This window comes from Chelmon rostratus, chromosome 22 (assembly GCF_017976325.1).
Source record: "Chelmon rostratus isolate fCheRos1 chromosome 22, fCheRos1.pri, whole genome shotgun sequence".
NCBI lineage: Eukaryota > Metazoa > Chordata > Actinopteri > Chaetodontiformes > Chaetodontidae > Chelmon > Chelmon rostratus.
This window is the reverse complement of record NC_055679.1, coordinates 19,507,445-19,535,421: the sequence shown is the minus strand read 5'-3', so window position 1 is coordinate 19,535,421 and position 27,977 is coordinate 19,507,445. Positions and strand designations below refer to the sequence as shown.

Sequence of the window (27,977 nt, the reverse complement as noted above, 5' to 3'; positions counted from 1 at the left end):
CCAATAGTCTTTCTTATAAGAACACCACGTTACAAAATAATTTTAAAATCCTATAAGACACATAAACACAACAGTGTTATTGAACAATGTACCATCGATTTCAGTCAAACTATTTAATGTTTCCATGACAGAAAAGAGGTAATAGGACAGTCCGGTTAGTTAAAAACAACACGATTCAACAGTCAGTTGGTTAAGAGAAGTGGAGTGGGCGGTCTTTCCAGTTCCTCAGAAGAACCACTCGCCGGCGACACACGAAGAAGAAACAGCAGAGAAGAAGAACAGATAGATCCCATTGTCAGAAATTTACCTTTCCTCTTTCCTTCAACAGGCTCCACCCACAACAGTCCTCATTGGTTGTCCATGTTGTCCATCAAACTCAAAGACCTCCTCCACAATTCCTGAATCCCGGAGAACTCCCAAATCTCAGAGATCATACCTGCTCAGGACTCGATATGTCAGCACGTGTCCAGGTTTAAGTCGACGTCTCCTGTGGTGGCATCTCATTGGCCGGTTTCTGCAGATAGGCGGGACTCGTACAGGCTCAGGGCATGATGGACAAACTCGTACTGCTCACCTGTCTGGATCATACCTCCTCTGCACAGACAGACAGAAACCACATTATAGCTCTTTGTAGCTGTTTTTACATGAAGTTGCTGAAGGTTTGTTTCGCTCTGTAGCATCTGAGGAACAGCAGGAATAAACCGTCTTGACCTCTAACAGGTAAAGAAATTAGCTGAAAAATCTTCCACACATGTTGAATTATCTTTAAATTGAGCAAAATAACTGAGTGAACGATGTTACCTGTCAGCTCGGAGCTGGCAGGTGATGCTCAGAACATCCACCACTCCCTCCAGCTGCAGCTGTCGACAGCCTATCGTCGTGGCGATGAAGCAGCCTGTCCGGCCAATCCCGGCGCTGCAAGCAGAGGAGTGTGTGTGACTGAGTCATTTCCAAACTTTTTTCAGTAGAAGGAGAAAAGGTTGTTTCCCGTTTCCCGTCTCTGTACCTGCAGTGGACGATAACCGGTCCTGAACCGGCAGCCGTCCGTCTGTCCGCCTCGACGTCGGCCATCAGCTGCAGCAGCGGCATCGTCGAGTCGGGGGTTTTGTGGTCGGGCCACGACGTGTACCAGTAATGCTGCAGCACGCGGGTTTGATTCCCACACTGCACACACACACAGGCAACATTTCCCAAATATGACAAAACGATAAGCACGAAGACGTTCGTTCTCTCAGCAGGAGAATTAAAGGTGTACCTTCAGTGTGAGGCTGCGAGTGGCGTAGTGTTCACACTCTCTGATGCTGTTGACCAACACTTCAACCTTCCCATAGATCCCTCGTTTTTCTGGCCAATACAGAACACATTTCTACAGACAAACACAGACAGCGAGAAAACATTTCACACCTGAAGGATCAAACCGAAGTACCATTATGAGGTACTTGTACTTTGAGTATTTCCATTTCCCGTGACATTCTACTTCTACTCCACCACATCTCAGAGGGAAATGTTGTACTTTTTGTGATTTGATATAAATTAATATAAACCTAGCGGCTAGTTACTTGAATTAAAATAAAACATGGTGTATTATTACAGCTCAGACTACACAGCAGTATATAAAGTAATTGGAACACACATTTACCATCTGCAACATTAAAGTGATGAACACATGAATGCATCAATAATTATCATCCAGTGATAGAATGGATAATATTCTGAAACGGGCCGTCCTGTAGGAGTACTTTTACTTTTGGTACTCCCAATATATTTTGATGCAAATACTCTGTTATAAGTAAAAGTCTTCAGCAAAAGTACAAAGTATTTTTACAACAAGAAACAACCAAATTGACTCAGTTGTTTTCGTCCACGTTTGTTTCCTGTTTGATTCCTGATGATAAACAGCTTCATCAGCGTCACCTCCGTCCTGCAGTTCATGAAGTTATTGAACTTCCTCCTCTTCATCTCATTACCTCGTTCTTCTCCTTCAGTTTGGTGATCATGACGATGACGGGCGACTCCTCCTGCCAGGCCATCTGCCAGAAGTCATTCACCGTGTTCACCATGGGACCCTGCGTGGCGATGAACGCCTTCTCGTCGCCTAGGTAACCCTGGGACAGGAGCCAATCACAGGACAGTGTCAGCAGCCTGCTGGAGGGTAGATGATGTAAAACTTTTCTCACTTTTCTAACAGTAGGAAAGCTAAAAAGCCTGAAGTTATTATTACTGATCAGCGCAGATTTATATGTCTGATAGTTTTCTTTTCTAGAGGAGATGAGGGCAGATAGTGATGAGAGCTCTTAAAGCTAATGTCTGAACTGAGAGCAACACTTACTGTTCATGCCAAACACTCCACCGTGTTCATTAATATTCATTAAAAATGTGGAATACAGAGTAACAGCACAAGAAAAACTTTCCTTCACTTCTTTTTTTGATTAAAAATGTAATTAAAATCACATTTAGCACAGAATTTGCTGATTTTATGTTACTGTTCATCAAACTGTCTAAACATTAATAATAATGAAAAACTTTATTTATAAGCCCCTTTAAAAACAAAGTTATAAAGTGCTTTACAGGAAAAAGACAAACAAACATAAATCAAAACCAAAACATAAAATAAAAAGAAGATGAAACAATTTAAAAAATTCCAATAAATACACCAGTTAGGAGCCGTAACCGCAAGTTTGAAGAGGAGATTTAAAGCAGATCCAGACTGTTTCTGAGAAATCGTCTGTATTCAGTAGTTACATTAAAAAGAAAAATGGTTTAGACCAGAGGGGCCCAAAGAGGGGCCCAAAGAGGGGCCCAAAGAGGGGCCCAGGTGTTTCTATCAAAAAATATACAATAATAATTAAAAATTCACTTAAACATAATACAAATCACTGTTTATCCAGTTTTATTTTTGTGACATAAAACTGTTTTTTAAATCCCTAATTATTCATTCTTTTTCAGAATCTGTGCGCGGCGGACAGAGGAAGTCAGTCAATTCAGGGAACTGACATTTTAAATCTGAACAATACATTACAACACAACACAACACAACACAATACATTACAACACAACACAATACAACACAATGCAATACAACACAACACAATATAATACAATATAATACAATAAATCGGTGCTGCCTCTGGCCTGCAGCCCATCATCAGGTTTCAGTGTCGGTCACCTCTGGTTTAGACAAGTATCATCCAGCTGTGTGGTACTCGGCTCTATACGTGATGAATGTGCTCGCCTACTTTGGGAAACTAAAATTAGCCGAGCGCTAGTTTGAACGGCAGAGTGAAGCCTCTGTTCTCTCATGTGTCTGACGGCTCAAACTGTTTCAGCGGAGTTTCCTGACAGGAAGAGAGTCTATTGTACGAGAGTCTGAGAGCGACATTACAGACCTCTGCGGGAGCACACTTTCACTGTGTGTGTGTGTGTGTGTGTGTGTGTGTGTGTGTGTTAACATTCCACATCAGTGATGTGATCGTGTCAGAGTTTATTCTCAGGTTTAGAGACGATTTAACAAACGTCATGATTAATGAATGATGGCTCCTCAGGGGGAGAGACAGTTATGACATTTATCATAATTATATAAGCAGTGAACACCAGCGGTGAAATATAACTAAGAACATTTACCAAAGTACGAACTTTAAGTACAAATATGAGGAGTCTGTGCTTTACCTGATTTCTATTTCATGACACTTCTACTCCAACTGTTTGACAGCTACTTTAAATCAAGGTCTGACATACAGACATGTCTTGTACACAAGTATTACTACATATCGTATATGGGAAGTACTTTTAAAACTATGCAATGTAAAAAAAAAAACCCAAAAGTATATTTAAAAATATGATTAATCAGATGATTTGTGAATTATGAAAAATAAATGTTAATCAGTGACTGTTTTGAAAGGTGATTTTTCATGTAAAAAAAAAACTGTTCTGGTTTCAGATGTAAAAATCTGCTTTTTCTCATCTTTAACAACAAAATTTACTTTGTACTTTTACCTAATTAATGTAGGACTTTTACTTGCAGTGGATGATGACTGTGTGCTGTTGGTGCTGCTGAAGTAAAGAATGTGAAAACTTCCTCCACCACTGATGAACACACCTGAGGACGAAGGGCAGGTAGACTACCTGTGACAAACTGTGAGGAGGTGGAGCTAAAAAGCCAAACTGGAACAGATGAACCAGGATGTCTGACCCAGGAGGCGGCTGCTACCACTCACCCGTACGTAGTTAGCGTTGATGTAGGAGCTCAGCAGGTCGTTGCTGCTCTTGGACTTCAGGATCACTCTGGAGTGAGGGTCTAGAACACGAAGACCAGGTGAGACCAGGTGAGACCAGGTGAGCAGAGAGCAGTTTAAAATGTTTCTGCTCTCAAAGTCACGTTAAAACGATTAATGTGTGACAAAAGAAACATTTTCTTCAGTGGGCCTGGACCCCCTCTTTGAACTTGATTTCAAGCTCCTTACAAACAATGGTTCAACTTGACCCAGATCTCCTTTTAGACTCGGTCTAAGCGTTGACTCGAATCCCCTTTAAACACAGTCTGGATTTGTGCTCGACCTGCTTTTAGACTCAGTCTTAGATTGATCTCAATCCCTTGTATGCTCTGTCCTGACTTGGTCTCAAACCCTTTTTTGGTCTTTCAACTCTTTCAACTTACACCGGACTTAAACCACCTTTTAGACCTGGTTTCAAGCTCTTTTCAAATGCAGTCTTGACTCTCGTGCCTGTTTTGGACTCATTCTGGACTTCATCCTGACCTTCTTTTAGGGTCGGTCTCACTTGGTTTCAAGCCGGTGTTAGGACTCAGCGTTGAGCGGGTCTTTACATCCCCCTTTAAAATTTGGTTACCACTTGAGCTACACCCTATTTTAGACTTGTTTTTAATCACCTTTTAAACGTAGTCTAGACTTGGTCTTGTGCCTATTCTACACTCAGTCCTGGACACGGTTCTGGACAGAGAACACGGTTCTGGTCCGAGCAGGGTACGCAGGAAGGAGTTTGATTGACAGCAGCTTTAGGTGAGCAGCATTCCTTACCCTTGATTGGCCGGAAGGAAGGAACTCCCCCCTGCTCACTGTTACATTGATAACCCCGCCCCCTCTCAAAAACATACACACTAATAACGATCACTGTGTGTGTGTGTGTGTGTGTGTTGCGTAATGTCTCAATTAGGCCGAGTGCTCGGCTGGCAGTGTGAGAACAAACTGTACTCTGAGGAAAATGCATTGTGTGTGTGTGTGTGTGCGTGTGTGTGAGAGTTCGGGGAAAAGGGAGGTGCGATATTAGCTGTCCTTGGGGTTGTTGGCCTTTGGCCTTAAGCCCCTCCCACATAATAAAACAACTTCCTGGTTCAACAGGAAATGAAAGATTAGGACTGTTTTGGAACTGCGACTGTTTCTTAGCAACACACACACACACACACACACACACGCACACACACACACACACACACAGTACTCACTGGGCAGTATGGTCTTGTATCTGTTCTTGGTCCCGTGGTTTGGGATGTCCAGCTCTTTGGGATCAATGAAATTCATGGGAATTTCCTGAGAAGAAGAAACGTTCATGTTAGAAACGTGTGACAGAAGAGATCCTGCAGCTGCACTGACACCTGAGTTCATTTCTTTACCTTTAGATTAAATCTATTCAGTAAGAAACTGAGAAAAACCTTTGAGCCCAACTTTAGATGCCCAAGGTTCCTGATCGGGTTCAAACAAACCGGTTTTAATACACAAACACAGAACACTGGACTGAATGTGATCGGGATGAAGACATCAGATCAGTGAGGAGCGATGAGGAGCGTCACCTTCCTCACATCAGTACATGAAACAAACATGTTTCCATCATGTTTTTCACAGACTGCTTCATCTCGTCTCTTCTTCTTCTACGAGGGTTTAATGGCAGCTTTTGTTTTTATCTCGATGGACCGCAGCAGTGGACAGAAACATTTATTCATTTGCATTTTCTTTTAGTGATTTTCTTAAAATTTGGTTCAAATTTGTGCTTCATTTGATTAGAAACCTGCAAACCTACAGACAGACACGTTTTTGTCAGTAGTCAAACTGTGCAGCTCTGTCGGTCTGTGAGCACAGCGGAGCTCTTTAAAATGAATCCTTCCTGTTTGGATGGGAGGGATTTGAACCTGTGACTTCGTGGTTCCTCACTCAAGTCGTTCTGGAACGTTCAGATTAAAAGCAGGAACGTGAGGCGGCTTCACTCACGGCGAACTCGGCGTGCAGCTTGTGCGTGTTGTCGACGATGTCGCGGAGCTGCGGTCGCGTCAGCGGCCGGCCGGCGGACAACAGGTACTCCCTGGCCGCCGCCTCTCTGGGGGTCACCACGGCAACGTTCAGGGGCTCCACGGAGCCGAGCGCCGACATGTCCAACACCAGCGAGACGTTAGAGCCCCGTCTGGAGGGGACGGAGGGAGAAGAGACGATGTTAGACCTGAACAGTCTCTTCATCAGTTTGAATGTGATTTATTGACTCGTGTGAAAATAATTCCTGTAATATTCCTAAAAGATGAAAGGATTTATTTTAGATTAAAATAAATTAAATACAATTATTAAATGGTTGCATATTAAGAGGATTTATTTTTACACTGAACGCAATTAAATAAAATAAATAAAATCAAAAGTTAAATTAAACTTCATTAAATGTTTGTTTCTGTCTTTTAAAGTCGGATTAACTGAAATTAATTTCTTCACTGACGTCAAGGTGAAGCAAAAGAAATGAAACTAACAGAGATGATTTTGTAACAGAAGAACGAGAAGAAAAGACAAGGTGTGCTTTGATGGGTGTGTGTGTGTGTGTGTGTGTGTGTGTGTGTGTGTGTGTGTGTGTGTGGGGGGGGGGGGGGGGGGGGGTCTGTCTTCGTCTGGCTACGTGTTGGCCGGCTTCCTCTCCAGGATGCTGCTACTTCCTATTCGTCTGATTACTGATTGGCTGCCATCCAGAGTGGACAGAGCACACACACACAGAGACACACACACACCAAGAAAAACATCCTGTTCTCACTCTGAGCCTGGGATCTTCCTTCCTGTCTTTACCTGAAGAATCAGTGTGTTCTCTCACTTTAACGCCATCACTCTCACCGCTGATGTAACCCGAACAAAACGGCCTCCGAGGTTTGAGGCCGCGGCCGCGCTTCAGGTGAACGGAAGAGCTACGAGCCGCAGATAACCAGCTGGACCGAGCCGAGGAGCAGATAAAGATGTTTTCTTTTCCATTATGAAACGACCGGAGAGGAAAATGAACTCCAGCCAAACCTGAAGGAGCTCTTAAAGCAGCTCAGAAACGCTCTGAAAAATGAGGTCGTCTTATGTAACGACACATCCCAGACCTGCACGGCGAACACTGAGCAGTGTCTGCAGATCAATAATCAAGATCCGTCCATCACAGACACTCCGCTTTTTCCTTCAGCTCAACCCAGGTGACCTGATCCTGGTCAGCACCGACACGTCAGGACGTACTCTCACCTGGAAGCATCGTTTATCCAACACGACCCCACCTCACACAGAGCGAGTCAATCAGCTCGCAATGATTAAAACAAGCATCGCCATGGAGATGCTGACAGCCAGCTGTGATGTAACCAGAGGCTAACAAACAGGAGTACTTAAGGGGGGCGATGAAAACGTGTTCTCCGCCTGATGAATAAGATGATTAATGACTAAAGATGGACGTCTGTTATACAAGGTCACTATTACTTCTCTTGTCCCCGTCTGTATCTCAAAAAAATAATAAATAAATAAAACCCAAACTATCTGCATGTCAGAAACAACACGTTCACATTTAAAGGCCTTTATTTCACTGTGTGACCAGGAACTAGTTTCTTCTCCTCGTCTCCATCTGACAGACAGACGGCTCATCGTTGGGGTCAAAGGTCAGAGGAGCCAAGTGCATTTTTTTTTTTTACCTGATTATCTATTATCCTTTATTTGATATTTATATTTTAAACTACGATCCACTAAATCAAAATTATGAGATTAGCTGAATTAACATGTGTGTGATAATAAATAAGAATTAAGACAAAGTTAGAATTTACGTTACCTAAAAGTGAAAATGAGCAGAACGATGAAACACTACTTAACACTAACTAACTATCACTACTAAATCTTAATGATACGTCAATCAACACAGACAGACAGATTCACCAACAACACGGCTCAGGTCTGCACGTTGATTTGTGCACTGAAATACACTGACATCAGTCTGTGATGTGAAGGAAACGAGCTCCTTCAACCTGCAGGTTAATAATAATCTCAGGAACATTCAGGTTCATGTGCTCACATTACACACACATACATTTTCCTGACATGAGAAACTTTTGAGAGGAAATCTGTTAGATGAGACGCTTCCCTTCGTATAAACAGCCAGGACACGTACAGACTGTTTACCGAGGAAAACTACTTCACTATACCAATGTTATCCTCCACACACACACACACACACACACACACACACACACACACACACACACACACACACACACACACACACACACACACCTCTTTAAAGCCTTCTCGTTGTCACGTACACAGATCGACACCTGACTGCTTCAACAATCACAGGTTAGAGGTTACTGTACTCTGAACACACACACACACACACACAGTGTTCTTCAGTTATTAAACATGGTGGCGTGCTCATTAGGTGATATTTGGTCCAAACATAATGAATTTTAGGGATTTGATTATCGATATCTTATTGGCTCTTTGTGTATAATCACTTCAGTGTATCAGCTGTTGTTTGTTGGCTGCTGACAGAGTAGCTGCTGTATTTACATGACGAGCAGCAGTTTGTAAGAGTGACGTTACTGTTCCAAATCAAACGTTTTGACAGCAGAGGAATCCTATCAATGAGAGAACTGAATGATGTCTTCCACAGAGGAAGATGAAGATCCGGCGAGGTGGGTATTTATGAACGGTGGATTATTAACAAAATGAAATCTAAAACTATAAGACAACTCTGGATTTTTACATCTCACTTTAAAGACAAATGCACACATGTGAAGAATGATGATCAGTGACCACACTGACAAGCTAATACAATCGTACGATATTACAGTATGTTAAAAACAGGTGAATTAAACTATGTTCAGAAACATGTACTGTGTCTCATAATCTCAAGACATTTAGTGACCTTCCTGCAGATAAACCCAACCTGTTCTCATCAGTCAGAACAACAGAACACCTTTCTACGGGTGTTTTGTATCTCTGGCGTGATGCACCGCCAACCAGCGATGTCGCACCACACCACTGAACTACAGGTGGAGGTAACACACCAAGATGTGCAGCAATGAGCCAGAAAAGGTCAAACAGGAAGAAGACCGCAAGCTGGTAAACATGGATGTAAACACCGCTGGATTTCAAAGGTTTTATGAGGACGGAAACACACTCGACATGTTTGTTAGAGCTCGTTATCCCGACATCCTGTCACACATACTGGCCTCTCCGCAGTTATACAAGTGTACTGTCTGCCAAACGCCTGTTCATAAAAACACAGTACAAAAGCTGTGACCGATGATCAACCGGCTCCTGAGACGATCACTCATCATCCATGAGGAAACTACAACAGTAGGACGCAGTAGGATACGGATCGATAATGCTGATCACGAGGGGGGTCGATCCCACCGACCAACACAACATCAAATCCGAGTTCAGTTCCCTGCTGTGAGTCATTTTGACCAGCAGGTGTCTCTGCTGAGCACCTGAACAACCCAGAAACTGACTGTTTCATCCACCTCTGTGTTTTTAAATAAACCTTCATCTGCCATCACCGCAGTCTGAGCAGTGAAGACCCTCTGCTGCCCTCCAGTGGTGGTGAAGACTTCAGATCCTTCATTCAAATCAAAGTACTAATACCACAACTGTAAAAATACTCTGTTATAAGTAAAAGTCTGGCATTGAAAGTACTGATTACGGATTTTACTGTTGGTTGAGGTGGAGCTCATTTTGAGAGAAACAGGAAGTTACCTTTCTTGCAGTCCTGCAGCAGGTTTCATCCTGAAGGGGGAGGGGCAGGGCTTTAGCTCGTTATTGGCTGTCACTGGGGCAACGCTGGCGAAAGGGGCGTGGTCACTGCTGGTGACGACGTGGACAGGGGCAGGGCTAGAAGGAGAAGCGCAGTCAGATATGTGGTTTATTTCGATATGTTTTTTTAGGATACATTGTCAGCTGACTCACCTGGGCAGAGGGACGACAGAAGGAGCGAGGCGCCGGCAGGCTACGATTGGCTGCTGCTGGGGAATGGGCGTGGCTACAGCTGGAGGGCGCTCAGCTTGGACCATGCTTCCTGACGTCACACCCTGGACAAGAAGAGGACTCGTTACTTTGTGTTTTTACATGCGTATGCAGAAACAGTTTTGGTGTCTGCTGCTGACCTTGGTGCCCTTTGACCTCTGGGCGGAGTCTGGAGGGACAGTCGTGGTCAGGTGAAGGTCAGGGGGCGGGGCTTTCAGCTGTCTGTCAGAAACCTGAACTTTGTCCTTAAGTCGGTACAAAACCTGGAGATCAGACAGGAAAGAAAAACAGAATTCATTCATTCAATTTACTCGCAAATGAAGAATTGAAGGGAAATCCAGCAAGTAGTCATGTCCTGTCGTAGCATTGTAGGGCTATGTATAAAGCAGTGACACTTTCAGGAAACAAATCAAATCAGGAAACCTTTCTAAAGTTCTTTGTTTAACACTGATTTCTTGAAGAATTTGACAACTTTGTAAAATTATAAAATAATTAAAAATGTTTTTATATTTCTCAGACTAACGTATGAAACAAGTCTTGTTTGCGTTTGGTGCTCAGGTATTAAATAAAATGTTCAAATGATCAGTTCTACTTTCTGGCCTCTCAAAGGTCTGATCACGATTAAACTGCAAACAATGCAGACGATGTAAGGCTTCCTGAATCATATTATTATTATTTTTATCAATAAGGCAATGTTTGCATGGAGTGCACAGCAATGATTGCTGATGCAATATTATCACTTTCAATATATTTCGTTTATTTTCCTACAATATTTTCTCCTGGAAACTCAAGCATGGTTAAGTCTTTCATGGTGGTTTCATGTCACATCACCTGACAGAAACCCAAACCTCAGGTGAGTCAGAGAAATCATCTGATTGTTGTTTTTAATCAGTTTTACTGAATACATTAACCTGATTTCACAAACTGGACTCAGATCAGTAGGGACACAGAAAGACAAAGAATAATCCAACAACAGTCTGCATGAAAACACATATTTCAAGCTGCTTCCTCAATATGATCAAAGGAGAAATGTGCTAAATTGTGAGTGGAGAGAAAATGTTAGAGAAAAGAAGGATCACATTTACATACATTAAAATTTATCTTAATCCAGATTAATTCAGTTCTGTCAGGAAATGAAACAGATTAGAGGAACTGGGTTCTGAGCTCCCTCGTGTGGACGAACGGTCACACTGCAACTGGAACAAAAAACACTGGACTGACAGAAAAGAATTTAAGATTATATATTATATATATTTATCATTATTGTTATTGGTCTATTTTCAATTTTCATAAAATACAACCTGTGAATGTATTTAATTACTATTATTATTACTCTGTTTGTATTTCCCATTTCTTAATTTATTTTTTCTGTCCTTTTTATTTTTATTCTTGCTTTTCTTTTTTCTTTTTATATCTATTTTATTGACTCTGTGTGTGTGTGTGTGTGTGTGGCTGACGGCTAAGACACAGTGACCTTTGACCTTGGCTACAAATTGGCTAATGGCAGTTCGTTGCCTCGGCCAATCAGAGGAGCCATGGTGGACGGTGAAGAAACGTGTTGCATGATGTCAGCGATTATGCTGATCTGTGTGTGTGTGTGTGTGTTCTTTTATTTCTATGTTTGTGAGGACATTTTGTTTGTTCTTGCTTCAAGTGTCTGTTTGAGGTTTGAGGCTTTGGGTTGAACATTGGGTTTAGTAGTACAAGTGTGTGTGTGTGTGTGTGTGTGATACTGTATATTACCATCAAGCAAGTGATGATGATGATGAAGATGGTGAAGAAGAGGACGACGGCGTAAAATCCTTCTCTGCTCCAGACGTGGTCCCTCTGCTCGCCCTGCAGGACGTTCTTCTGCAGGAGACGCAGACAGAACGAATTCAGTTTCTAGATCAGGTTTCTGATGGTCTCTGACACATTCTGTGACATCCCAGACTGCCTCTCTACTTCCTGCAGGGAGGCGCAGACACTATCAGCATCTGACCGTCTCTACATCAACACAACACACACACATACGCGTGTTTTAATTCATTCCCAGAGCAGCACTTTCCACTCAGCAGCACAACACACGAGAAAAGAGCAGCGAAGCAGCAAGCTGTCATGACTTCCTGTTTCCTGCTGTGGCCTCTTATTAGTCCTGACTTTTAGTGGCTTGTTGCAGTCAAATGCTTGAAGAAGTCAAATTAAGAAGTTACTGTTACTGAGTGTTTTTAATAACTCATTCAACCATCTTTTCGTTGCGCTGACATCAGCTGTTCAGGATTTTCTTCCTCCTTGTGGGATAAACACACGTTTGCAGTTCCAGAAGCTTCTTCTATTAAACATTAAACTTTACTTTCCAGACATGCATGACGACAGTCTTATTTAGCAGCACTTAATGCAGGTGAGATGAATTTGTAGTTACTAAATATTCTGCTAAATTGAAAAATTATGGCCCTGAAGGTGGAAAGACACTTAGTAAAGAGTATCCCAGTTATTAGTCATATCCCAATTGAATGAAAGTCATAATTACCCAGAGCCCTCGTGGGTAAGTCCAAAACCCAAAATAATAAATTCAAAAAAATGAAAAAAATGTACGACTGGGAAACTGACAAATCTTCAAACACTAGGCATCAATTCTGCTTGAAATTTATTTTCTGACAGACTAATTGTTGGAGTTAATGATACGACAGCGAGCGTCAGCCTCCAGTGGGGAGTGTATTTGTCAGAAGCAACGTCTTCGGTGATTGATCGTTGATGACTGCAGCGACAGGGTACAAATCCGACTCTCCCAGGCAGATTTTTCCTGTCTGGTTGTGCTGCTCCTCTCTGAGGCTTACGGGGAGTTTCTGATGTGTTGCTGTAATATTATTACAGAGGAGCTGTCACATCTGTCACGGCTGGCAGTGAGAGTAATAATATTAACATAATCTATAAAGCCGCTCTGTTCTTCCTCAGGCTGATCGATGGGACTTTAATAGTTCCATTAAACTTTTAGCAGCAGCACTCTGCTCTCTAATAATCCCGATCCATCCTCTCCCTCCGTCTCCACGGGCACTAACGAGCCTGCTTAACGAGCCGTGGTTACCTAGGAGATGGAGCAGGCACACCGGCGGTTTTCAAACACACACACCTCAGTGGAGACTTCTGTGATGCCAAAGTGTCCCAGGTGGCGATGAAGGACCCTCACGTTCAGTGATTGGATGACCTCTTCAGCTGGGCGGGGCTCAGAGAGGCCCAGCCTATCAGAGGACACGAAGAGCTCGATGCCATTCTTCTTCTCCTGTAAGAGCCGTCCGTCAGTCACTCAATCAAACAATACATCAATCGATCGATCAGTGGAGTGTAACACATGACTGGGTGTCTTACATTCAGCCGGTTGATGTGCACGCGTCCCGCAGGAACGCCCAGCGCTGCCGCTACGCCTTCCCGAAACCACCGAAGAAGACTGACATTCAGCCTCCTCACATCCACAGCCAGGTACTGAGAGAGAGAGAGAAAAAGAGAGAGACAGAGAGAGAGACAGAAAGAGAGAGAAAGAGAGAGAGAGAGACAGACAGAGAGACAGAGAGAGAGAGAGAGACAGAGAGAGAGACAGACAGAGAGAGAGAGAGACAGAGAGAGAGACAGAGAGAGAGAGAGAGAGAGAGAGAGAGAGAGAGAGAGAGAAAATATGAGTTAATTGGTTGATGGGGAAAAACAGCAGTTGGAGCTGATTCTTGTGTCAGTGTCATTAAACCACCACAGAAGAAGAGACCCAACGAGATGACGTCATTAAAAGAGCTGCAGTCAAAGGTCAAACGATTGAAAACATGATAGAAATCTGAATAAAACTGAATCTGTACCTCAGTCTTAAAGGTGCATCAAGTAAGAGCTGGTCTCTCCAAACCAACAGGGGGCAGCATAGCACCAGCATCACCGCTAACTGCTGCTCACTGTACTCTTTAGCTGTAGCTACTAGCTGCTATTAGCTTGTTAGCTCAGTTAGCCGTGCAGCTAGTGGCTCTATTAGCTGACTGGAGTCTACCTGGTCTGAGAGCTCAGAGCAACGGAGGATTGTTGTGTGTGTTCACAACGCGGGCAAAAGAACCGGGCTCAGCAGCCTCCCAGCGACCAGCCAGACCAGGACCAGCCTCTGAGACAGGTAGAAAAGACCGTGGTGATTTACTGTCACCAGGACTCTGAGGACGATGAAGACTTGGCAGGCCGGGACCAGAGAGTCTTGAACCAGGAGGGAAAGGGAAGTCTGTCATCGGCAGCGTCTAGATTTTCACATCTGAGACCTAAACCAGAGCTGCTGGAACAGTGACAGACAAGTTCTCTTCTGTCCAGTTTATTGCTCGCTCTGGTTGTTCATCCAGAATGATGTTTTTATAGAGCGACAACTCAACATGGCCACATTCGCTGTGAATAAATCTCAGTTTTAGCTCCACTTCTTGCTCCAAGAATGAACGAATCACCAGGATGCTGTCTCTTCTGTCCGCCCTGATACAAACCAACATGGCTCTGGATGATTTCTCGTCTGCAGTCTCATCACCAAACAGATCGAACCATAACCTCATCGCTGCGTCTCCCGCTCTGTTACTTTATCTCCTCACCCCCGACCCCCCCCCCCCCTCCAGCTCCCCCCTCTTGTTTGGCTGCTCTGGTTTTCCCAACAGTCTCTCAGCTTTCTGCAGAAGTGATATGGGAGAAAGGTGAAACACACACTAATGACTCATGCTGGATTTTACTGCAATCAGTGTGTGTGTGTGTGTGTGTGTGTGTGTGTGTGTGTGTGTGTGTGTGTGTGTGTAGACCAAACCAAACAGGACACACATCTTTGAAGACGAGCCGAGGGCTTATGAACACACACACAGCTGATTGGTTTGTGTTGCTGCTCTCAGACACACAGACTGTGGACACCTTCCTCCTCCTCCTCCTCCTCCTCCTCCTCTCGGTGAGGAAAGTCTTCCCCATCTCCATGTTTTAAGCCTCTCACCTCAGTCTGAGCTTCAGGTACACTTCTGTGTTAAACCGCTGCACCCCCTACAGCTGCAACAAGAGCTCTGATTGGTCAGCTCGTGCTTGCGTTTTCTCCAACAGGTTTCTGATGCGTGAGATTTTTGAGAGTGAAGACGTGAAACCCAAGAAGCTTTGGGTTTAGGAGAGGGGGCTGCTGTGGGCTTTAAAGGGTTGGCTATAATTGGATGATTCTGTCGCCATCCTAGATAAAAAAAATACAGCTCCCCTCTCTGGATCCGACTGTCTGTGGAGGGGGGGGCTCTGGGTGCAGGCAACATGAAGTTAAACATGTTCATTCACATTTACTACCTGTAGCGTAATGACACAAAGCTGGTTGAAGTTCCCTTTAAAGGTTTGTTCAGACAAAACATGAAGCAAACAGCTAGCTAGCTAACAGCTAAAGCTAACATGTGTACAGCTGGTACCTCGGCTAGTGGGGGGGAATAAACAATAATAATAAACTGTGGGCCTCTCTTTTAAACAAGTTACGTCACCACTGAGTCTGCAGGTCTGCCTTCTACTACAGCTGCAACGATTAGTCGATTAATTGATTAGTCAATCGGCAGAAAAACGACACGCTTCTCCAACGTGAGGATTTATTGTGTTTTTAGGACACACAGAGGTGAAAGTGATTATTGATTATCTTGTCTAACTGTTGGAAGGATGGAAAATAAGACCATTCTCCAAAATATCAGATTCTTCCTTTAAATAAGGTTTGAAGAAGAGAAACATCTGCAGCTCTTCATCAGCAGCTGCTGGTGTCTAACACTGTGTGTGTGTGTGTGTGTGTGTGTGTGTGTGTGTGTGTGTGGGCGGTTGTTTGCTAATGGCTAAAAACAACAACATGTTCTGTTGCCACTTAATTCAATATCAGGAACAGTAACCACAGCCAGACAGGCCCCACACACACACACACACACACACACACACACACACACACACACACACACACACACACACACACACACACACACACACACACACAGCTGATGTCATTATCAGTCTGTCTCTGGTTACAGTTTGTTCTGTCAAACAGAAATAAAAATAACTGCTGAATGTTACCTGCAGTATGAGAAACTCTTTTCATTATTGATTAATGTTTCATTGTTTTCTAGATTAATCAATCAATCAATCAATCAATCGTTTGGTCTAAACCGTGTCAGTAAGAGAACGTTTGAGAAGCTGGAAACAGTTTCACATTTTCTCCAATGATTAATCAGTTAGCAAACTGTTGCATTTGTTTCGGCTAAAACCTGCAGCAAACTACACGACTAAAACCAGAACAATCAATGCAGCAACTAAATGACATTTAAACAGTTTAACATGCAACAAGAAAAAAATCAAAGAAACAATTCAGCAAACAAACAAGTAAACAACTGCAGCTGATAAGTGACAGTAAAAACCTGAGAGCAAAAACTCTAAACAACTAAACGACCTTACCAAGTAACCTTGTAAACATTGTTGATCCTGCCGCTGATCACAGGACGCGTTTCACTCAATGAACACAGACAGAGTGAGAGAAGCCGCCTGCCTGTCAGTCACAGCTCAGGGACTTTTCGCTCCAATTCCTGATCTAGTCATTCCATGATCTCTGATTGGCTTAGAGGGGCCAGAGCTCAACCTGCCACCTTATTGGCCATCGTCCAGGTAATGCCATTACCCTCCTGCACTTCCTGTCAGGATCAGGTGCTATTTATGTGTCTGACACACACACGCACATGCACACACTAATAACCACTAATTAGCTGACAGGCCTCGGGGCAGTAGGGTGGGAATCCAATTTGGACCAATCAGATATCAGAGAGGGGTAAAGTTGTGGCTATAAATAATTAAAATGTAAAATGCTTTAATGAATGGAGAGAAAGAAGAAATAAAGAGTTGATTAAAAATGCAAAGAGTGAACTAATTATCTGGGGGGTAATCGCACTCTGCACTGAACTGCATCACTTGGAGCAAATATATTGTTGGATGTCAGTGAATTCACTACGAGCCAAAACTTGAGCCCTGTATGACTTTTTCGCTCATTTCTTTACAATTTGGCAAAGTGACACATTCACAGTGTGCTAATAGCTGTTAGCAGCTTCTGTTCGCAGTGTATCTGTGGATGATGATCAATCCCAGTGGATTACCTTCATACTGCAGAGAAATCTTTCTCATGATGATTCTCAGGTTCTGCAGTTGTAAGAAGCATCATGAGTTCTATGATTTATAGGCACGCTGGAGATAAAGACGTCCTCTGAAAGTCCTGCAGAATCCTCCTCTTTTTGTCATCTACTGTTTCCTCCCATCTCTCTTCAGCTTGAATCTTACTCGTATTTCAACTTCATAAATGTTTTCAAATCACAGCTGCCTTGATCAGCTTTCGGCTTTGTTGACGCGTGCTACGATATCACCACTGTGGTGTTTCATATTGATTTTTACTGCTTGTCTTCTGAGCTGTTAGCATCTAGAAATTCTTAAAAATTAATAACAGGGTTTTCCTTTAACACGTCATTGGAATACTGCACTGAATCAGCGCGAATAATGAAACGATTGTGAGTCATTTCTTGCAGCGTGCTAGTTGTGCAGCTTCTCTTCAGAGCGCCACGGGGAAAAACGTGAGCGCCACGTGCAACATCCAGCTGAATGAGATCTCACACACACACACACACACACACACACACACACACACACAGCTGAATGAGTGGGTTAACGTGAGGTTAGATTATTCACGCTTGTTTTGTTCCTTTCAGAAAAAAATCTCTCCAGTTCAGAGCAGAAATCTGGATTCTGCCATCAGACCTTCCTTTTATTAATGCCGGATAGTAGAAAATTCTAATTTATATTTTTATTATTATAAAATATTGCATTAATGTCAAAGTAATCGTTTGAATAGAAAAATGTTAAAACATTCTCAAAATCAAAATGATTCGTTCGTTCTGCAGGAGTTACTGATTTCTCTTGAACCATCTTTAAAGCTGCATGATTTGCTGCAAACATACACACATTTGCAGGTGAAACAGCAACATTCAGACTGAAAGTGGCCCATTCAACCAATCAGATCACTTTAAATTAAAAGATCCAAATCTGCTGCTCATGTTTGGTGTAATTCCTCCATCTTTCCTCTGAGGTTTACAGTCCACCCATCGCTTCTTCCATAGACACTGTACCCTCTGCTTTGACTTGTAGGTTCACAAGCGAATGGCTTTTCCAGGTGAGTTGTGGTTGTCTTCCACCTGCCATTAGCTGGCCAACAAGTTCATAAGTCACTCCCTCACCTGCAGCTTTTATCTGAATATGAGTGGTTAGAAATCTAGTTTCACTCCCATGAGCCTTTTTTATGACTGGAAAGTCAAAAAAGAGACTCCACTGATGTGACACTACACTCCTGTAATATTGCTGGAAAAAACAAAGAACAGTTTAACAGAAAGGATCAAAATCACTGCAGCAACATCATCACACACTCTTCTTCCTCATCAAAACCTGGTGCCTACATTACCCACAATGCAACCTGACCATCAACACATCAGTCAGAGATTGGTTTGAGTCATGCTCGTAGTGGACGATGTAGCCTGCAGCAGACCTCACACAGGCTTCATACGACACTATTCATTCATACAGTAGGCCAGCCCCCCCCCCCCCCCCCCCCCCCAACACCTCCCGCACATGTAAATGCAATGTGTTCGCAAACAGTGAGCAGAGCTTCTTCCTGCTGCTTTTCAGCATCAAAGCACAGAATCAAAATTCACACACGTTCAGTTGTCACGCCTGAACACACGCACACACACGCACACGCACACACGCACACACGCACACACACACACACACACACACACGCACACACGCACACACAGTCTTGAAGGCATGTGGTGAGATGCAGAGATGGGAGGTGACTGGCTGCCATCTGGGACTTACACAACCTCTCAGCCTCTCTGCCTCCATCCCAACACATTTCCCTCTGTATGTTATGACCACCAATAATGAAAATATATTACAGATAGCACAGAGTAGATAACTGATTATTTCTAATACTGAGTAATCATTGTTGTCCAGATTAATAATAATAATTCAATAAAATCTAAGATAGAAAATATAGAAAAAAACAGCCCTCAATTGGTTTGTTTTGTCTGACCAACAGTCATGTGATTGATTGATATAAATGACAACAACAACTATTAAAACTATTTTGATAATCAATCATTTAGGTTTTTTATTTAAGGAAATACTCCAGACATCTGGTCGCAGCATCTCGAAGGAGACACTTTGCTTTCTGATTTCTTTGAATATCTTTGGACAGTTTTGAAGACGTCATCTTGGCCAAACGTACCAATGAATTTAGAAAATAATCAGCAGATGGATTTATAATACTGACCCTGAGTCGTAGCTCAAATCCACTTTACACTCACAGAGAACAAACAGAAGCTGCGGATCATCATAACTAAGAAACTGGAACTGACATTAAAATAAAACAGCTTATTTCCTTTCATCATTTCACCTCTGATCAGAAATCCCGTGACAATATTTATCAAACACGCGTCCTGATTGAACCACGCGCCGCATCAGCATCACCTTCATGTTCTAATCAACTGACAAAACGTCTGGATTGATCCAGTTTGCCTTTTCAGAAACATTTCTGGCACTCACACACACAAAGGATTGAGTGGATATGGGACGCAGCTTACTGATGCCTGCAGGTATTCAGGTATCACACAGTAGACTAACATACATTATGTGTTTTTAATGTATTTGTACACGAACAGACAAACATGTACTCACTGACTTTTGTCACCAAAATCATTTTCGGCTTCCTCAAAGTGCTCTGAGGCTCGTTTCTGTCACTAATCTGCCGTCTCTTTCTCTCCATCCATTAGTGACACGGTTGTCATAGTGATGTGATGGAACGGCAGCAGCCCGCAGGGACAGGTCACGTGACCACACACAGGAAGTCAATTAACACAGAATAGGGTTATGTAAGGCAGCGTCGAGCCTCTCGGCGGTTTCTCATTGATAAAAGCCAAAATGGCGGAAGACAGAGCGAGCTACAAAAGCCACAACTGAGAGCTTGTTGGCCGAATCCTCGTCTCAAAATATTCACTTACATGAAAGTATTAACTTTATGCTGTCCAACATTAGCACCCACCACTCGCCAAATCTGAGTAAAGTTCTACGCTGACGATTCAAATAAATGAAAATCTATAAAATAAACACAGAAGTTTGTTTTGCATTGAGCGTGCGCGCTGGTGGAAACATGCAGCTTCAGCATCGTCGATAACTGTACAGCAGAGTAGATACTACGTTGTTTTTTAGGTGGTTACTAAACTGTTAGTGCTGGTTGCTTAGAAACTTCCAGGTGGTTGCAAAAGGTCAGGTTGCTGCTAGCGAGGTCTACACAGTCACTAGGGCATGGCTGGATGGGAAAGCTTTAAGCTTAAAATAGCTAATTAATTACATACTCTGTAATTAATATAAGTACTTTAATCGTGTATACACTCTGTCACAGGTAGATTTACTCACTCTGCTCACAGTAGCATCAGCTGCTGTGTTTGCTGTGGCCTCCATGCTCACTGCTAAGTGCTTTGAATTGAGGTTTAAGTTCTCCGATTGTGTGGAAGGTTCTCCAGCTGGATGTTTTTAAATCAAACTTTCCATTCACTGGGCCGAGCAACGTTCTGCAGCCGGCTCCATCAAGTTTGTTCAGTGACGTTTGGGGTAAAGGAGCATCATAGAGCGCAATTTACGTGTTTTTTTTTCTGTAATTAATTAATCAGAATTAATGTGTTTCTTTATAAAAGTTAGTTTTGATGTAATACATGATCTACTGGAGCCAAACCTGCTTACTGTCCACCATACTGAACCCTGACAACACAACAAGCATTCACTGCTACTAACAGCTGGCTGCTTTATTACCAGCTCCATCCATCACCTGGTCCTTCACTTGTCGAATAGGAAACTTACTTCTTTAATTATTTGCTCTTGTCTCTTTAAATAACTGTTTTCTTATCTTACTGGTCCAAAACTGCCACTGCAGGACCAGGTAGCCTGAACATGAATATTTTATTTACTAAGTACAGATATAGTTTTCAGATTAATTTTTCATTTCACTCTTAGCGAGCGGGCATGTGTGGATTGAGTGTTTTATTTATCAGGCACTGTGCAGGGTGACCTATATCCCACTGCAAGGACCCCTGGACTCTGACTGCTGTGAAGATTAAATCAGAAACAAGCAGGAAACAAACAGACAGACAGTCAGGTAACCGTCTGTAAACTCCCAGCATTCACGTCTGTCTTTTGGTTTCCACCGGAGGTTTCTCCAGATTGCCTTCCGTCCCACAATGCATCTGTGGTTCCGACACCTCTGACTGTTTTGGCAGAGGATTGTGGGAGTGTTGGTGGTGAGACTTCACAGCTGAGGCATGCAGATATTCACTAACATTAATAAGCTGCTGCATTTCTCCTATAAATACATTTCTGCCCACAGTGGATCAGTGTTGAATCAGAGTCCCACACACACACACATGCACACGCACACACACATTAAAAAAGTGTGCTGTTTAATACGAACCTTAAATTACTTTTCAAGATTGGGTGTAAAATATGTGCATTTCAAGATTCAAGATTCAAGAGTCTTTATTGTCATTGCACATGTCAATGAAATTTTCATTGCAACCCCCATGTTAGATGGTAAGAAAGATAAGACTAGAAAGAGTGAATAAAATTAAGATAACTACAATAAAATAAAATAAACCAACATGCAATAAAAAAAAAAAATATTTGTGAAGCAATTAAAAATATAACAGAATGAAAATATACTAAGGCAATAAAATATACTAAACAATAAACAATAAAATATGGAAGTGAAATGTGCAAACAGAATAAAATATACAAGTAGAATAAAATATAAGATATACACAGTGAAATGTACCGACAGAATAAAATATGCCAATGGAACTGAAATGTGCTGATATACTAAAATGTATATAATTATAGTATATGTGTGTACATAAAAGTTAAGTACACAGAAGGTGCAGGTGGAGGTAGAGGTGTAGGTGTAGGTGTAAAGTGCGGTGTGCAGTGTTCACAGTTCACACAGTCTCTCACTGCAGTGAGGGGCTGCTGGGGGTGATAGCTCTAACAGCTCTGGGGAAGAAGCTGTCCCTCAGTCTGTTAGTGGTGGTGCGGATGTTCCTGTACCGCTTTCCTGATGGAAGCGGTACAAACAGTCTGTGGCCCGGGTGGCTGGGGTCCGTGGCGATGGATCTCGCCCTCTTCCTGACCCGGCCTTCATATATAGAGTCTAGGTCAGGGAGGGGGCAGCCCACGATGCCCTGTGCAGTTTTAACCACCCGTGCCAGTTGTTTCCTCTCCTGTGCCGTGCAGCTGCCATACCACACTGTCACACTGAGGCAGAGGATGCTTTCAATTGTGGCCCTGTAGAAGTTAACGAGCAACCGAGAGGAGAGTCCAGCCCGTTTCAGCTTCCTGAGGAAGAAGAGCCTTTGTTGTGCCTTCTTCACCAGGCGGGAGGTGTTCATGGACCAGGAGAGGTCAGATGTGATGTGGAGGCCCAGGAACCTGATGTTGTCCACACGCTCCACCACTTCTCCGTCCATGAGGAGGGGGGCGTGATCCGTCTTCCTGGACCTCCTGAAGTCCACAATGACCTCCTTGGTTTTCCCTGTGTTCAGCACCAGGTTGTTGGCTGAACACCACTGGGTGAGCTGGTGTATCTCCTCTCTGTAGTGGGTCTCGTTGTTATCTGAGATGAGACCCACTACTGTAGTGTCGTCCGCAAACTTCACGACTGTGTTGGTGGGGTGGATGGCAGCACAGTCGTGAGTAAACAGGGTGAAGAGGGCTGGGCTGAGCACACAACCCTGTGGCGTGCCCGTGCTGAGGACCAGAGGGGATGATGTGATGTTCCCTATTCTCACCACCTGAGGCCTGTTGGTGAGAAAGTCTCTGATCCAGTGGCACAGAGACGCAGGCAGACCCACCGTGTGTAGCTTCAGCGCCAGCTTGTCTGGGATGACGGTGTTAAAAGCTGAGCTAAAGTCTACAAATAGCATCCTGACGTAGGTGTTGGGCTGCTGCAGGTGGGTCAGGGCTGTGTGCAGGGTGATGGAGACAGCATCCTCTGTGGACCGATTCCCTCTGTAAGCAAACTGAAGGCTGTCTAGGTCCGAGGGGATGAAGTCTCTGATGTACCTGAGAATAATCCGCTCAAAGCACTTCATGATTACCGGGGTCAGTGCAACAGGCCGGTAGTCATTCAGGCAGGTGATGGATGTCTTCTTCGGTACCGGAATGATGGTGGAGGACTTGAGGCACTCAGGAACCGTGGACAGCTGCAGGGACAGGTTGAAAATGTCCAGGAACACTCCTGCTAGCTGGTCAGCGCATGTCCTCAAAGTCTTGCCTGACACCTTATCCGGTCCTGCAGCTCTGCGGGTGTTGATCCTCCTCAGGGTGGATGACACCTGGTGCTGCTGCAGGACGAGGGGCTGGTGCTGCTCCTCCAGCCGGGGTAGGTGTGTGACTTCTCTGCTGCCTGATGTGTCGAAGCGGGCAAAGAAGCTGTTCAAGGTGTCAGGCAGGGCGGGGTCGTGGCTGGTGAGCTGAGTGTTCGGCTTGTAGTCCGTTATGGTTCTGATGCCTCTCCACATGCTCTGTGGGTTGTTGTTCTTGAAGTGATCTTCAATTTTGTTTTTGCTTGGCCTGCTTGATTCCTTTCTTCAGCTCTGCTCGAGCCTTGCTATAAGCCAGCCTGTCTCCAGATCTGTAGGCAGTATCCCGGGCTTTCAGCAGGGACCGCACTGTGCTGTCCAGCCATGGTTTCTGGTTGGGAAACACTGTGATGGTCTTAACAGGGAGGACAGCATCAGTGCAGAACTGAACATAAGACAATACAGATGATGTGTACTCCTCAAGGTCTGCCTCTTCTCTGAACACAGTCCAGTCTGTCAGTTCGAAGCAGTCCTGAAGTGCAGAGGAGGCCTCCTCAGTCCATATCTGTACTGTCCTGGTGGTCGGCTTTGTTCTGCAGGCCAGAGGCTTGTAGGCAGGAATGAGTTTCACGGAGATGTGGTCTGACATGCCCAGGTGTGGAGCTGCTGCAGCCTTGTAAGCAGCAGGGATGTTGCAGTAAACTTTGACTCATGAGTTTTATACTAAGATAATGATTTAAAACAGCCATGCTAGCAGCTCTGTGAGGCTGCACTTAGACACAGCAGTACTTTAAGCTAAATGCTAATATCAGCATATTAACATGCTCACAATGGCAATGCTAAAATGCTGATGTTTAGCAGGTGTAATGTTTACCATCTCAGTTTAGCATGTTAGCATGCAAACATTTTATCATGACGAGAATTTTTCTCTATTTTCTGTTATTTTACAAAGAAAATCAGTCAAAAAAATAATCGGCACAATAACTGATCATCACGACCGACATCGCTGGTTAAATGCTTTTGTTTTGTAAAAAGAGAGGCTGGTGTGTGTGTGTGTTGTGTTGTGTTGTGTGTGTCCAGCAGTGGAGAACAGCCTCTCTGCAGCAGCTACAGCATCGCGGTCAGCTGTTCTCCGCTCAGTGGGGGAGCTCAGGGCTAACGTCAGTCTGCAGGTGACGGAGTACCAAGTATTCACAAAATACTTCAACTCTGTGTCGCAAAGCTAATTATTAAGACCCTAAATCTAAAATGTTCCTGCCTTTTTGAAGATGAACTACTTATATTTTGTCTTAATAATCTAATCAATAGTAGCTAATATTGTCAAATAAATGCACTTGATTAGAAGTAGAAAGTAAAATATAAATATTCAATTACAGTACTTGAGTATATGTGCTCACTGTAGTTACATCCCAGCACTGGTGCTGCAGTGAGCCCACACAGATGAGTTACACCTTTTTTATTCCATCAACGTTATTAACTGGAGCGATTATAAAAATCAAATTATAGCTTTTGTGATTCGATTCAGGATCGTAGAAAACTTGCGATTGTCTTGTGAATCGATTTTTTCACCCTCCACTAACAGTCAGCATCTATATTTGTCCACCCGTCTCACTATAGCTCCGTCTCATCTGTCCATTTTTATCTTCGTGTCTCTCATTATCAACCTGAACATATTGTCTCTTTGTCTGTCTGCGTCTCAATGTCACTCTGAAGGTCGCCGCTGTTTATCTAAGAGTTATGCAACCACCCATTGTGTAGGTAAGTGGGTCTCTCACACACACGCTCATGATTTGGGTTTCCATGGCAACAGAGAGTGCAGCATCTCTCCTCCAGCGCTACGGCAGAGTCTGCAGCTCCTCATCCGTCATTCACTTACTGTCTGTTTGCTGTGACCTCTGACCTCCTCAGTATTAGTCGCCTGTAACCCTTGTGAGGGAGAAGATCACCCTTTCTTATGAAACCATCCCATCAGCGAGCCTCGGCGGGCCTGCAGGACCGCTTACTCACACCAGCTTCCAGAAATTTCTAATCTGCAGCCTTCAGCCGCAAGAGTTCAGCTGGTTGTCAAACTGAGGCTCTCAGAATCAAGCTAACATTTCAACTCGTCCTCTCCGACTTCAGACTCGATCTCATTGATAACAACAACACTAACAACTATGCAGTACACAGCAGCCAATCAGGGAGCATCAATGAACCCCACAGCACAAACTGGACTGATCATACCCAGAGTACAGCAGCCACGATGAACCAAACCTCAGAGCAGATGCAATGAATTGTTGTTTTCTGGAGTGTCGTGTTAAGATGTACGTGTGTGTGTGTGTGTGTGTGTGTGTGTGTGTGTGTGTGTGTGTGTGTGTGTGTTTGTGTTAACATGGAAAACAACGGGTGCAGGTGTCTTGACGTGATCTGGTGTGTATCAAACTTAAGCGTCTAACCCTTACCCTTAAGATTAGTGAGGCATTTAAACACTTCTACAGGAGCAAAGCAGGTTTTATATTTTACAACCCTCCCGAATCCTTGAGCACGTCACTTTGTCGGCCTGCCTACAGTCCAAATGCAGGGATCATTCAGAGGACACAGAGCATCAGAGACACACCCTGATGGTCCTTTAGAGGCCCTGTTCATCCTCACAAATCACAGCAACCACACAAACACCGAAACTTAACACATTTAGCCGTTCCCCGTTAAGTCTTAAAGTTCAAAACTTCTGTATTAAAACACCGACTGTCTCATCAAAACTAGACCAAAAAAAGACGACAGGTCCCAACTGCTTTTATGGAAAATTTCTGTCTAAACACTGTTGTCTGTTTCTAACTGGACAGGGAGCAATGCATTTCTTATTTCTGGTTAATATTAACTAAACATAACTAGCATGAGAAGCCACAATTCACCGACGTTTGCAGAAGCTCAGACTGATTGACAGCTGATCTCTGATTACTGCACTGCAGGTGGACATGCAATATTGAACAAACACACCTTGAAAAAAAAAAATTCAGCCAATCAGGGAGCAGATCACTCACCACGGTAACCAGATGGCGTGCAGACACCACAGCGTGCTCCGGCTGCACCTCGTGGTGCGGTCGTGCCAGCAGGTTGAGGGTTCGCTGGCCGCCGGGCTCCTCGCGAAACCGAGACTCCAAGAGGGCGGCGGGCATCACTTTGGCTAACCTGGCAGGGGGCTGACGGTGGTGACGATGATGATGATGATGATGACGGTGGAGGTGGTGGAGATCTAGCACATTGTCGATGTCGTGCTGTGGGTTCAAGTCACGCTGGGGGTGCAGAGGTGGAGGGAGACGACCGGAGTGACGAGAAGTGAAGAAACGAAGCTTGCGATCACCAGAAGTGGCATCTGAGGAGAAAAGACGATGAAGTGAGGAAAGATGAAGATGGAAGACAAATGCTTTCATGTTTTCCAACACTCGTGCCTGCGACCAAGCTGGACAGAGCTGCTAATGTTAGCCTAAACTCTGCTAGCATGAAGGACCAGCTCCCACACAGGGGCTGTCAGTCCTGAACTGATCCTTTTCTAAAATAGTACAGCTGTTAGCTAATGTTGTGCTAACTCTTCGCCTTGTAAGTGCCAGCTAGCCTTCCACGCTAACATTAGCAGCTGATGCTAAATGCAAACAAATTCACTGTTTAGTCGACTTTTTACACTTTTGCTGTCGCGCTTTTCAAAGGCAATAAAAAACACCACCTTGAACACAGTGGAGGGATTTATCGAGCAGTCATTTCACACTTGAAAGACTTGAGGAAGAGGAGGAAGAATTCCTCTGATCTTTTCAGTATGTCCTCCAGCAGCATATTCAGTAGGACTCCCAGAGAGGCAGCAGAGTAAGAGATGAGAGATGAGGAGATCCCATCTCTCTCTGCTGTCAGGAAGGAGGCTTTCATCAGTCTGCAGGCAGGCTGAGAGGAAACCCCTGCACACTGACTGAACTCTCCCAACCGTGATGAACATGACACTGCATAATTCATTCTCGCTCTTTATTTATCCTGGGAGAAAAATAAACCTACAGAGCAAAGCGGCGGCAGCATCCGGCTTCACATTCACCGCTACAGACATTCATACCAAGAGGACCTGAGTCTATTTAAAGAAAACACAGGGCAGAACTTCAGCTGCTGGACCTGAGCCCACTCCTCTTTATTTCCTGTGTTTGTTGGCTGCAGAGTCAACATGGGCATGCAGGTTAATCTTTGCATTTCAGTAATCAATAAAAACCTGTACCTTAGTGATTTAGCAGCAACTGAAGACCTACCTTTTACGTAAGATAGCAACAGGAGGTCTCCTGTTCCTCCTGTCATAGCTTTACTGTATTTACTGTATCTATTG

At 43.8% G+C, this 27,977-nt stretch overlaps 1 protein-coding gene across 1 annotated transcript; it reads right to left on the bottom strand.

Moving 5' to 3' along the window:
- Nucleotides 1-46: 46 nt before the first annotated feature.
- On the bottom strand, nt 47-27,710 carry ptprr (protein tyrosine phosphatase receptor type R). Its single transcript, XM_041964462.1, has 16 exons — nt 27,662-27,710; nt 26,662-26,993; nt 13,584-13,697; nt 13,348-13,497; nt 11,982-12,089; nt 10,379-10,501; nt 10,182-10,303; nt 9,972-10,106; nt 6,219-6,408; nt 5,459-5,543; nt 4,215-4,294; nt 1,968-2,105; nt 1,256-1,366; nt 1,007-1,164; nt 802-915; nt 47-594 (listed from the first exon to the last, which is right to left on the bottom strand). The coding sequence occupies exons 1-16, from the start codon at nt 27,708-27,710 to the stop codon at nt 501-503; spliced, it is 2,103 nt and encodes a 700-aa protein (XP_041820396.1). The 3' UTR covers nt 47-500.
- Between the last annotated feature and the right edge of the window lie 267 nt (nt 27,711-27,977).